This window comes from Carya illinoinensis, chromosome 14 (genome assembly GCF_018687715.1).
Source record: "Carya illinoinensis cultivar Pawnee chromosome 14, C.illinoinensisPawnee_v1, whole genome shotgun sequence".
NCBI classification, from domain to species: Eukaryota; Viridiplantae; Streptophyta; class Magnoliopsida; order Fagales; family Juglandaceae; genus Carya; species Carya illinoinensis.
Genome location: NC_056765.1, coordinates 33284111 through 33296870, shown reverse-complemented (window position 1 = coordinate 33296870; position 12760 = coordinate 33284111). Strand labels below are relative to the sequence as shown.

General features: G+C 35.0%; 2 protein-coding genes across 3 annotated transcripts; one reads left to right on the top strand and one right to left on the bottom strand.

Annotated features, from left to right (window-relative positions):
* The first annotated feature begins 1062 nt into the window (after window positions 1–1062).
* LOC122294933 lies at window positions 1063–4396 on the top strand. Of its 2 annotated transcripts, none has more exons than XM_043103929.1 (3): window positions 1063–1190; window positions 1310–1365; window positions 2701–4396. In XM_043103929.1, the coding sequence occupies exon 3, from the start codon at window positions 3706–3708 to the stop codon at window positions 4192–4194; it is 489 nt and encodes a 162-aa protein (XP_042959863.1). In that variant the 5' UTR covers window positions 1063–1190; window positions 1310–1365; window positions 2701–3705; the 3' UTR covers window positions 4195–4396. The 2 variants fall into 2 exon arrangements, with proteins under 2 accessions (XP_042959863.1, XP_042959862.1); XM_043103928.1 differs by having other exon boundaries at window positions 1068–1190; window positions 1304–1365.
* A 601-nt stretch (window positions 4397–4997) lies between these two features.
* On the bottom strand, window positions 4998–6658 carry LOC122294945 (feruloyl CoA ortho-hydroxylase F6H1-3-like). The gene is made up of 2 exons (XM_043103938.1): window positions 6001–6658; window positions 4998–5871 (listed from the first exon to the last, which is right to left on the bottom strand). Exons 1-2 carry the CDS (start codon window positions 6507–6509, stop codon window positions 5301–5303), a joined length of 1080 nt encoding a protein of 359 aa, XP_042959872.1. The 5' UTR covers window positions 6510–6658; the 3' UTR covers window positions 4998–5300.
* Window positions 6659–12760: the final 6102 nt, after the last annotated feature.

The window sequence follows — 12760 nt, the reverse complement described above, 5'->3', positions numbered from 1 at the left end:
CCCCATGCAACGATTTCGTGTTAAGGAAGGAGATCATGCCTTCTTCCCACCACCAGGACACCCAACTGGAATGAATTTTAACACAACGAATCTCACTGTTTGACAATGACTAGCCTGCACATGGCCAATAATGGCATGATCTCCTTCGCTTAGGAATACCAGGATTACATCCTCACACCTTAGATGTCAAAAAAAAAAAGAAAAAGAAAAAAGAAAATAAAGAAAGAAAGAAGATGTAAAAGTCCAAAAAAAAAAAAAAAAGATGTAAAAACGAGATTTTAAAAAAATCAAAAAAAGCCAAAAACTATATCTTTACACTCAAAAAAACTCTTTTTCTTCGTAATATTGGCAACCCTATGATCTATCAATTTTCAGAAACCCTGTGATATCTTTTGGAGCTGACGTAAATTCTGTAGAAGACCCTTAGGCGCCCTGTTTTGCAAGAAAATCCTTAGCTTGGTTTATTTCTCTATATATATGCCTTATTGCTGTTTTCAGATCCTTAGCTAGACATATTATTATTTCTCAAACTTCCCTTACAGCATACTGAGTAATGAAACGTCACCCGCTCCTCGCCACCAGTTGGCCAAAAGTACTTGAAAATCAGTTCCAACTTCAATGTTTACCATCTGAAGCTTTGAGCATACTCTCAGGCCATCGAGAAAAGCCGCCCTTACTTCAGCCATGGTTTCCACCGTTCTTAAATTGCTGGTAAAGGTTTTGGTTGTACTTGTCATCTAATACAAGAGTTATTTTGAAGTTGAGAGAACTGCATCTTGATTGGATAAACCCGGCCTGCTAAATGCCTTTTTTTTTCCTTAACACATTCGTTAGAGCATTGGCATTGGCTTCATCAAAAGCCAATGCATCTTTATAATTTGATGAATATACAAGAAACTGTCCTGCATTGGATTCGGTAAAAGCAATTCGCTCAAGTTTTGAGCTACAGTGAATCGCTCATGTCTTTCATATTTGAAAGGCTACTGTATCACTTTCATCCTTATATTTTATTATAATTTTAATACATAGCCGGTTACTTTTCTCTCTCTCTCTCTCTCATTTCCCTCCCCGCGTCTTTCTCCCCCCCTTTCTCTCTTTCTCTCGTTTTCGTCCGAGCTCAGAAAATCGAAAGGGACTCTTCTCCTCCACGCAAAATCAAAGCAAATCCATGGTTTCTCTCCTCAAATCAGGTGCGATCTTCTTCTCCATTTTCTTCCCATGTTTTTTGCTCTCTCCCTTTCTCTATTTCTCTCTGTAACGATATTTCCTCACTGATTCTTCCCCTTGTCTTTTCTTCACGTAGAAGTAGAGTGATTTACTGGGTTGCTTCCTTCAGCACTTGGCGCAACGTTCTGCTCCCTTCAGGTTCGTCTCATCTCCTAATTTCTGCAACCCTAGGTCTATCTTTCGCTTTTTCTTTTTGTTTGTTTGTTTGTTTTGTTTTGTTTTGAGGTGGAGCCGAGGGTGGTTTTTGTGGTGGTGGGTCTAGGAGAGGATGGGTTGGGGATAATGGGGTCTTAGAGACTGTGGGGTCTATAAAGTATAACCCAAATAAAGTGAGCATTAACACTAAATAAAGTATAACCCAAATAAAGTGAGCATCAACACTAAATAAAGTATAATGTGAACATCAACACTAAATAAAGTATAACCCAATACTATATTTTCAAAGTGATCATCTCTATCGTTTCTATTTCCTTTTCTTAGTGGTTGTATCTGTCTTCCATGCCTTCCTAATTGCGTTAATATCTTTCATTTTTTCTTTTTGTTTGTTTGTTTGTTTTGTTTTGTTTTGAGGTGGAGCCGAGGGTGGTTTTTGTGGTGGTGGGTGGGAGAGGATGGGTTGGGGATAATGGGGTGTTAGAGACTGTGGGGTCTATAAAGTATAACCCAAATAAAGTGAGCATTAACACTAAATAAAGTATAACCCAAATAAAGTGAGCATCAACACTAAATAAAGTATAATGTGAGCATCAACACTAAATAAAGTATAACCCAATACTATATTTTCAAAGTGATCATCTCTATCATTTCTATTTCCTTTTCTTAGTGGTTGTATCTGTCTTCCATGCCTTCCTAATTGCGTTAATCTTGTTGCAATGAATAACTTTGTATGTTTAATTTAGTTAGATTTTATTACTTAAATAAAATATATTCAGGGTATTTCAAATAAATATACTTACTTCCTTATATATAATAGTACCTTGTACATTGATGGAGAATGTCAACTCATTAAAATATATGAAGAAGAAATTAGTGTATACAAGTAGTTTACATGCAGGCAATTATTCATGCCTAGCTAGTGAGGAGTAGCAAGATTATTGGTGTTACATACCACTGTGTAACACCAAGATTATTTCTGGCTTGAGGGTGCCCTGTTTCTTTTCTTGCCCATGTTTTCTTCGACACTACATACCACTGTGTGAGGTTCATTGGATATTAGATTTATTTGGTCACATAGTAGATGCTGAGCATGCTTAACTAGAAAAAGCATTGGTCACATGGTAGATGCTGACCATGCTTAACTGAATTGTATGATGAAGATTGCAGCTGCCTCCAAAATAAACTGCTTCTATTTCAATCTTTTTATATATAGTTAAATATTTCAAAATAAACTGCACTTAACTTACTGCACTTAACTTTGGTGGCTTCCAATGCATATGACTGACTTTGGTTTTATTAATTTTGTGATTTTCTAAGGTGCACTCAGTCTTGCTTTTGGCTCTAGCAACCACACAGATTCTGGTATTGTATTTTCTGGATCCATAACATCTGAAAACCAACTCATGTGTGCTTATAACATTTAGTATTGATTCTTTCTGAAATGAGATTGCTATTCATGCAAATAAATGGTGAACCTGTTTTAGACTTTAAAAAATAAAAATGTTATAGTTGAAATGTACTTCAAAGATTGCTATTTATATAAAACCTGTTTCAGATTTAAGTAGAATTTCAATGAGGTGTTCTATTTTTATTAGTCAAAAATCTCTATGATTTTGTGTCTTAGTAGCAGATTTATTCGTGTCAATTGCAGTCATATACTGCTATATATGCTAATGTTAAAAGCTTGAAATGTACTGTCTTGTTTATTGTGCTGCGTTGTATGTGCTGCTTTGTCTGACAACTTAATAATTATAATTCTCCTAGGATGGACAATCTGTTGGATGAGGACCCATTCTTCACCACTCTCTTACAAAGTGGAGGAGAAGGTCCTATTACTAGTTACCACTCCAACATTCTCACAGCATTCTAATGTTGTGGTCGCTTCAACCCCCCTTCACGGTGAAAAGAGGCCTCCAACAAAAAAAGTTCAAAGAGGAGCTTCTTTCACTGTTGAGGAGGATAATGTACTTGTCTCTGGTTGGCTCAACATTAGTATTGATGTCATTCGGGGAACTGATCAGAAATCCACTCAAATGTGGGAGAGGATTTCTGAATTTTATCACGAATATAAAAAACCACAGACTATGAACCGTTCGGTTGGATCATTGATCAATCGTTGGTCCATGATTCAGAAATGCACAAATAAGTTTTGTGCATATCTAGCTCAAGTAGAGTCATTGCACCCGAGTGGTGCAACCGAACAAGATAAGGTATGTACACTTTTCCTTTAATAATATGGTCTATTTATTCAAAGATTTATTATTTGACACTATTCTTTAAAACTTTTTTCAGATCGAAAAGGCAAAAATATTGTACAAAGAGATGGAACGAGGAAATTTCACAATGGATCATTCTTGGAATCTTTTGAGACACCAACCCAAATGGCATCAACATATGAATACGTTGAATACGAGGAGAAAGCCACATGATAAACATCCTTCCAATGAGCAGTCAAGTGAAGTTTTGGGAGATGTTGTGGAGGAGCATGTTGAAAGGCCTGCTGGAAAAAAGGCTGAAAAGGAAAACTTGAGGAAGCGAAAGGCTCAAGAATCATCTGATGCTGAGTTCAACACTGCATTAGGAGCAATGACCGAGGATAGACGATTGTTCATGGCGGAGAGAAGAGAATGGCAGACGAAGGCTGATCGTGATAGAGGTGCACAACTGGATCTTGATAAAAGAAAGTTTGATGCTGAGATGATGGGCAAGGATCTTTCTGGTATGAATGCCATGCAGCAAGCCTACTTCCGTAAAGTTCAGAAAAAAATTTGGGAAGAGTCAATGAGTGATGAAGATGGTATATCCGAATGACTTTCTGATTTCCAGCTTGTAGTGGCTGCTTAGCCACAAGACTTTATAATGAAGCATGTGGCTGGGCAGCCACTATGATAATGGATGACTTTCTGATTTCCAGCTTTTTTGAATGGAAATACATTAGAATTTGTGAATGTTAGTTTAGTTTTTGGACTTGGTTTTGTGGATAGAAAATCTGTGAAGTATCCATTTTTTGGAAGTGTTTGTGGATCTATTTGTATGTGATGAAACTGGATATTTGCTGGAAGTATTTAGTGAATGGAGGTAGTATTCTTAAACTTGTCTGTTGGATCTGTTTGTGGACAATATATATGATAATGGTGTCATTTAGTTAGGCTGATTTTGTATGCTTTTCCGATTGCTGTATATTCCTATTTTGAAGCTGTATTTTTTATGTCATGCAGTTGAATTTGTGAAGGTTTATTGGCTCCAAATGTTGCAGCTGTATAGTTGCAGTCAATAGTATAGTTTGTAGGTTTTATTAGATCCATACGAGATGTATATTCCATATTGTGTACCAGTTTTAGAATCTGAATTTGTAGAGTTGTGTAGAGCTAAATCCAGCTTTTAAGAAACTGGTTTTATACGAGATGTGTAGCTTTTAATCCACTGAATTTGTATTTCTATTTAAGAAGATGTTGCAGCTGTATGTCTCATATTTATATCCAAAAAAAGCATATACTGCCTTGACTATAAATATATATACAGCAATATATAACTGAATGGAAATACAGTTTAATTGCAAAATATGAAAAAAAAAAATTATTATTAAAAATATAATATTATATTATTATTTTGATGAATCTAATGGCTAATCCAATGTGGGATTATGGATAGGAAGATTTTATGATTATGGAAAACATGTACTTTTCATCAAAATTTGAAGATGGCTTTGATGAAGCCAATGCCAATGCTCTTACACGCTCACACAAACAAACGTTTGTTCAAAAAAAAAAAAAAAACAAAGAAGAAGGATCAACGTGAAACCCAATTTTGTACAATCTACCATCTTGAAAGGATTCTTAGTCATTAAAGCACGAGTCTTATTTCATACCAATGATCTCGATGAAAATAGAACAACGTACAGCACCCCATAAAAAATATCATATTTTTGCAAACTCAACCGTGTTCTTCCCATCATGAGCCTTCCTGAAAAAATGCTTCACATAATCCGAATACAGAACTTGCCTATATGCTGCTTTCTCCCCGCCGGCGAGCACTTCTGGGAAAGGACCAATTATCTCACATGGCTTTGGATTCACGAAGATGGGAACCGAAATCCTGTTCTGGCTTCCATTGGCAAGCACACGGTGCTCAATGCTCTTGTATCTTCCATTACTCATTATTTGAAGTGCATCGCCAACATTGATAACGAGCGAGCCACTTATAGGTGGAACATGGATCCAGCTATCATTTTTCCCTCGCACATAAAGTCCACCAATCTCATCTTGAAGCAAGATGGTGAGGGTTGAGACATCGGAATGACGGCCTACTCCCACCGTGAGCTCGGGATTAGGACAAATTGGATAGTAGTTAAGGTTGATTCTCTTTGAACCCATCAACAGTGATTCTTTCGTCTCATCGATTTCGTTCACATTTAATCCCTTCATTAGCACCTCTAATAGCCGTTTGATAACAACTTCAGAGCTCTTCATGTATTCCAGCACTTGATCCCTGAAAGGTCAAAACAATTAGTCCACAACAACTATTTATCTGCATTCATCTATAAGATTAAGATAGATATTAGTGTCTGTAAATGTAAATGCATAGAAGTGTCATTTATTCGTTATGTAGCTATGTTACTTGCAGACTGGAGGCCATAATGCAGAGGCCTCATCCTCAGAAACATAGAAGAGGCTGAGGTAATCCTTCCATTCAAGAGCCTTCTCTGCTTGAGGAGTAAAGCTGGTTCCAAACCGCACGTTGTTTGAAGGTGAATTCTCTTTTAGGAACTTCTTCTTGTCCTCAGCTGGCAACCCAAAGAACAAATGGGTTGCATCCTTCACATTCTCAAGCGCATCAATGGGCACCCCGTGGTTAATAATCTGAAAGAAACCCCATGTCTCTGCTGCATCACAGATTGATTCTGCAACTTTTGGGTCGTTCCAGTTTGACATGTCAATGATGGGTATGGACTCTTGAGGCATGATGTTGCTGAAACTGATCCTTTCTTCTAGGGGTTGGATAAATCGTTGGGGAAGGCATTCGAGTCCCATTTCAGAGAGACCCTTCACTCCATTTCCTTTGCTTATAACAAAGTTTGCGATATCTGCGGAATCGGTACTGATAGGTGTAGCAATTGTTGGAGCCATTGCTTGGAATTGGAAATGTTAGAAAATACAAGAAAGGAGATCTTTGGTGGGGTGCACTTTGAAGATACCACCATAGCTATTTATAAAGCATTGTCTTAAAGGAGATCCTTTTGTACGTGCTTCACCAACTCAATGGCAGTCTGCATGCATTCCTTCACCAACCCAATTGATCGAAGCTGATGTTCAGTTTGATTCAGCACGTACATATATTCCTCCGGTCCTACCATTTGTCTTCTAACTTGACTTTGATTAAAAACAAGAGAGGACGTCGTAAGTCGAGCGACTGAGATTTTCATCCTTGGTACTCGATCGCTTGAACATCCACTCTTGGAGAAATATATATAAGATCTGGATCAGCTTGATTGATAATGTATGTGGATATTATTATATATAAAAGTTGTATATTTAATAGTTTTAAATGAAATTATTTTCATCCATCGCACCGATTAAGGAGTTACGTAGTAATAAAAAATTGAAAAATAGAGAATATGATTAAGCTTTATTATTGCTTGGCCAATTCTCTTGTCAGCAGCTCATTAAACTAATTAAATAATAAGGAAAACAAGCTTGAGAGTATAAACCAACAACCCCCTCGCTCGAGAGGAGTGGTGTGGCTCATGCAGCTTAATTGGTAACATGATCTGATACAAATTTAAAACAAATCAAAAATTTACATAATTTAAAGTAGACATAATAAGAACTTAACAGACATCATAAATTTATACAAATATCTATTCTAGATATGGTAGATGATCCTCATGTATGAAATAATGAAAAAAATATAAAGAAGTAAAGCGCTAAATTAAGAATATTTAGATTGCATTTTTTTCTCCATCTTTCTTTTTCTAGTTAAATATATCGGATGATTTTAAACTGATTCAAGTATTTTAAAATCTCCAAAATATTTTAAAAGTTCAAAATCATTTTAAATGACGTATTTATAGTGTTATTGAACAAAGTCTAATTTTCAAGTAAGCCCCTTTATATTTTAGACTATAGTTTTAAAAATCATTTTATTTAACTGATTATATTATGTTAGGACTATTATTTAATATTCATCAATTTATAATTTTATGTTAAAAATTATCCTTATTAATTAGATGACTCTATTCTCTTAATAAATATTTAATAAAACATATCATTTTATTTTATAACGGAAAATATTATTTTTGCATTAAAAATAAAATAAAATTTGTTTTAAAATTTAGTGTATTTCCTTTCTGTTCGATTATTATCCACTTCAAGATTCCAAACTGTCCTTTTAAATAAAATTACATCTTTATATTAAAAGTGGAATACTTGTAAGGCTAGATTAGCCTATCCATTCTCTTGTTTGCTTTTCCTCTATGATCTAAAATCATCATCCTTTTTCTATTTTTTTTCATGAGGGTGGACCGGTGGAGTATAGATTAGCCTTTTTCTATTTTGGACTAGTGTTGTGATCTTAATTGTTCAATGGGTCTTTATGTATGAAGTATGTTTTAAGCATTTGAGATATTTTTAATTTGGTACATAGTATTGCTAAAGAAAAAAAAATTATCCGCTGCGAATATTGCATAATGTTAGATGCATGTTAGGAATATTGCATCTTATATGTCATGAACGGGGGCAGGTAATCTTGTGTTGTATGTCTCGACGCTTCAAATGTCCGTCCGATCCCAAACGGAATTTGGGGGCGTCACATTACTAGTCCTTCGTGGACTCTCTTTTTTTGCCTTCTCTGAATGCCAACCTCGCCCTTCTAAAATCATGTTTCCTTCTATCAAAGACTCAAACGATGTGATGCCTACTTCTTGGAAACTTTACAAAATTTGGTGTATTTCCTTTCCATCTGATTATCATCCACTTCAAGATTTCAAACCGTCCATTTAAATAAACTTGCATCTTTAGATTAAAAGTGGAATATGCGTAAGGCTAGATCAGTTCGTCCGTTCTGTTGTTTGCTCTTCCTTCTACGATTTAAAATCATGGTCCCTTTTTCTTTTTTCTTTTATGGGGTGGACCGGTGGAGTATAGAAAGTTGTAGGCTTTTTTTGAATTATCAAATCAGTATCAGGGACTCAGTTTTTTGTTGTTCTACTCTTTTTCTTTTTTTAAAACTTTGGTTCTATGGCTCCGTGCAAAGTGATGTTAACTTCTTTTTTTTTTTATTCATATCATTGTCAATTTTTCTATTCATGTCAGTTTTATCTACAAATCTTTTTGTTTTTTGTTTTTTGTTAAATTTTATCTATTCCATGTAATTAATTTAGAAAATTTTACTTTCTTTTATGTCCCTTAGAACGTAAGTTTCGTGAACTTCTTTTTATTGCTTGGAAACATTGGATTAGAATACATTGATGAATGTGGTTTAGCTTCTTAAGCAAGGATAATCATAATTTAATCAATGCACATTCACGAATCCACTTAATGTATGGAAGCAATTGAAGTAGCATCAAGGTGCATTAGAGCAGAAATTTCTTACATATTAGCTAAATATTTCCTATTCTCCACTCATGTTTAACACATTATTTTATTATCTTTTCTTGCATATTTTTAGCACTCATTCACCATCTTATGCAAAAGGAAATTAAGGTATTTTTGATAATATCCAAGAATCAATTCTCATTGTGAATATTATTGTAAATAGCTTTAGTTAATCATTTTATTTTATTTTCGATAGTGAACGAATTTGCACTTCAAACTAATCATTCCTTGAGGAAATGACTTAGGTACTTCCCTATTATTACTTGGCAACTCTTATACTTGGGAGTAACTCTTAAAACAATTTTTAAGGTGAGTCAAGTACCAAGTTGTGCACCGTAGATTTTCTATCTAGCTAACCACAAGACTAGATTGAGTCGCATTCGATCATAACCTGTGAGAAACCCATCTCTTTGCAAACTCCAACATCAACTATTAAGGCTCGTAGTTATTCTTTATTATTAGTACATACTATGCCCAAAATGAATAGAGAAAGCACTTATAAAATTCCCTCCATGGTCTCGTAAAATACCCCCACCAACATAGCTATTAGGATTACCACGACACCTTCCATCCACATTTAGTTTGATCCGATCATGTACAAGTTTTCTCCAAAAAATGAGCCTCAGTCTTCTCTTTGGATAATTAATAAAAGGAACCTTGAGTGCTGATAGACTGGCCTCATCAGTGGAGAAAATAGACAATTTTTGAACCATAAGTGAAGAGAGTTTATGTAGCCATACTATCACCAACAACCACACTTCCACAATGACTTAGCGTTTTGTTGTTTTACTCTTTTTCTTTTTTTTAAAGCTTTGGTTCTAGGGCTCTGTGTGAAGTGATGTTAGCTTTTTCTTTTTTCTATTCATATCATTGTCAATTGGGTAATGATTCCCTTGCGGTTACTCTACTACTGGTTTACTATTTGTCCTTCGTGGACTCTTTTGTTTGCCTTCTCTAAATGCCAACCTCTCCCTTCTGAAATCATGTTTCCTTCTATCAAAGACTCAAACGATGTGATGCCTACTTCTTGGAAGCTTTACAAAATTTGGTGTATTTCCTTTTCATCTGATTATCATCCAGTTCAGGATTCCAAACCGTCCATTTAAATAAACTTGCATCTCTAGATTAAAAGTGGAACACATGTAAAGTTAGATCAGTCTAACTGTTCTCTTGTTTGCTCTTCCTTCTACGATTTAAAATCATGGTCCATTTTTCTTTTTTCTTTCATGGGGTGGACCGGTGGAGTATAGAAAGTTGTAGGCTTTTTTTGAATTATCAAATCAGTATCAGGGACTCAGTTTTTTGTTGTTCTACTCTTTTTCTCTTTTTAAAACTTTGGTTCTATGGCTCCGTGCAAAGTGATGTTAACTTCTTTTTTTTTCTATTCATATCATTGTCAATTTTTCTATTCATATCAGTTTTATCTACAAATCTTTTTGTTTTTTTGTTTTTTGTTAAATTTTATCTATTCCATGTAATTAATTTAGAAAATTTTACTTTCTTTTATGTCCCTTAGAACGTAAGTTTCGTGAACTTCTTTTTATTGCTTGGAAACATTGGATTAGAATACATTGATGAATGTGGTTTAGCTTCTTAAGCAAGGATAATCATAATTTAATCAATGCACATTCACGAATCCACTTAATGTATGGAAGCAATTGAAGTAGCATCAAGGTGCATTAGAGCATAAATTTCTTACATGTTAGCTAAATATTTCCTATTCTCCACTCATGTTTAACACATTATTTTATTATCTTTTCTTGCATATTTTTAGCACTCATTCACCATCTTATGCAAAAGGAAATTAAGGTATTTTTGATAATATCCAAGAATCAATTCTCATTGTGAATATTATTGTAAATAGCTTTAGTTAATCATTTTATTTTATTTTCGATAGTGAACGAATTTGCACTTCAAACTAATCATTCCTTGAGGAAATGACTTAGGTACTTCCCTATTATTACTTGGCAACTCTTATACTTGGGAGTAACTCTTAAAACAATTTTTAAGGTGAGTCAAGTACCAAGTTGTGCACCGTAGATTTTCTATCTAGCTAACCACAAGACTAGATTGAGTCGCATTCGATCATAACCTGTGAGAAACCCATCTCTTTGCAAACTCCAACATCAACTATTAAGGCTCGTAGTTATTCTTTATTATTAGTACATACTATGCCCAAAATGAATAGAGAAAGCACTTATAAAATTCCCTCCATGGTCTCGTAAAATACCCCCACCAACATAGCTATTAGGATTACCACGACACCTTCCATCCACATTTAGTTTGATCCGATCATGTACAAGTTTTCTCCAAAAAATGAGCCTCAGTCTTCTCTTTGGATAATTAATAAAAGGAACCTTGAGTGCTGATAGACTGGCCTCATCAGTGGAGAAAATAGACAATTTTTGAACCATAAGTGAAGAGAGTTTATGTAGCCATACTATCACCAACAACCACACTTCCACAATGACTTAGCGTTTTGTTGTTTTACTCTTTTTCTTTTTTTTAAAGCTTTGGTTCTAGGGCTCTGTGTGAAGTGATGTTAGCTTTTTCTTTTTTCTATTCATATCATTGTCAATTGGGTAATGATTCCCTTGCGGTTACTCTACTACTGGTTTACTATTTGTCCTTCGTGGACTCTTTTGTTTGCCTTCTCTAAATGCCAACCTCTCCCTTCTGAAATCATGTTTCCTTCTATCAAAGACTCAAACGATGTGATGCCTACTTCTTGGAAGTTTTACAAAATTTGGTGTATTTCCTTTTCATCCGATTATCATCCAGTTCAGGATTCCAAACCGTCCATTTAAATAAACTTGCATCTCTAGATTAAAAGTGGAACACATGTAAAGTTAGATCAGTCTACCTGTTCTCTTGTTTGCTTTTCCTTCTACGATTTAAAATCATTGATCTTTTTCTGTTTTTCTTTCATGGGGTGGACCGGTGGAGTATAGAAAGTTGTAGGCTTTTTTGAATTATCAAATCAGTATCAGAGACTCAGCTTTTTGATGTTCTACTCTTTTTCTTTTTTTAAAGCTTTAGTTCTATGGCTTCGTGCGAAGTGATGTTAACTTCTTCTTTTTTCTGTTCATATCATTGTCAATTTTTCTGTTCATATCATTGTCAATTTTTCTGTTCATTTTATCCATAAATATATATATTTTTTTAAAAAAAATCTTATCTATTCCATGTAATTAATTTAGAAATTTTTTTCATTACTTTCTTTATACATTCTCTCTCTCTCTCTCTCTCTCTCTCTCTCCACTGACACTCACCGTGAGAGCTCATTGCTGCCTCCTCTGTCGTCGACGATGTTGAAAGAATCTAAGGCAACTCTTTTATTCCATCTGTCTCCCTTATTCTCTCCCCGTGATTTTGTTGGACCCTCTCCTTACTCATTTCTTTTTGGTTAAAGTTCCACTAGCTACAACTGCAACCCTCCATAAAATGAGAAGATGCAGAGTGTTAGGATTCCTAACACAGAGTCTGGCCTAAAAAGAAATAAGGAAGACATAGAGTCTGGAACGACTCAAAAGTTGCAGAATCAATCTATGATGCAACAGAGACATGAGGTTTCCTTCAGATTATTAACCATGGGATGCCCATTGAAGTGCTTGAGAATGTGAAGGATGCAACATATTTGTTCTTTGGGTTGCCAACTGAGGACAAGAAGAAGTTCCTAATCTCGTGCTCACGGTGGGAATAGGCCATAATTCCGATGTCTCAACTCTCACTCTCTGGCTTCAAGTTGAGATTGGTAGACTTTATGTGAGAGGAATAAATGATCC

What these genes read in the sequence shown, in the direction of transcription:
- LOC122294933 (XM_043103929.1), top strand. Translation starts at nt 3,706, where the DNA reads ATGGAACGAGGAAATTTCACAATGGATCATTCTTGGAATCTTTTGAGA.
- LOC122294945 (XM_043103938.1), bottom strand. Translation starts at nt 6,509, where the DNA reads ATGGCTCCAACAATTGCTACACCTATCAGTACCGATTCCGCAGATATC. An exon ending in TTATGGCCTCCAGTCTGCAA is followed by an intron (nt 5,872 to 6,000) that starts GTAACATAGCTA and finishes TTGACCTTTCAG; the next exon opens with GGATCAAGTGCTGGAATACA.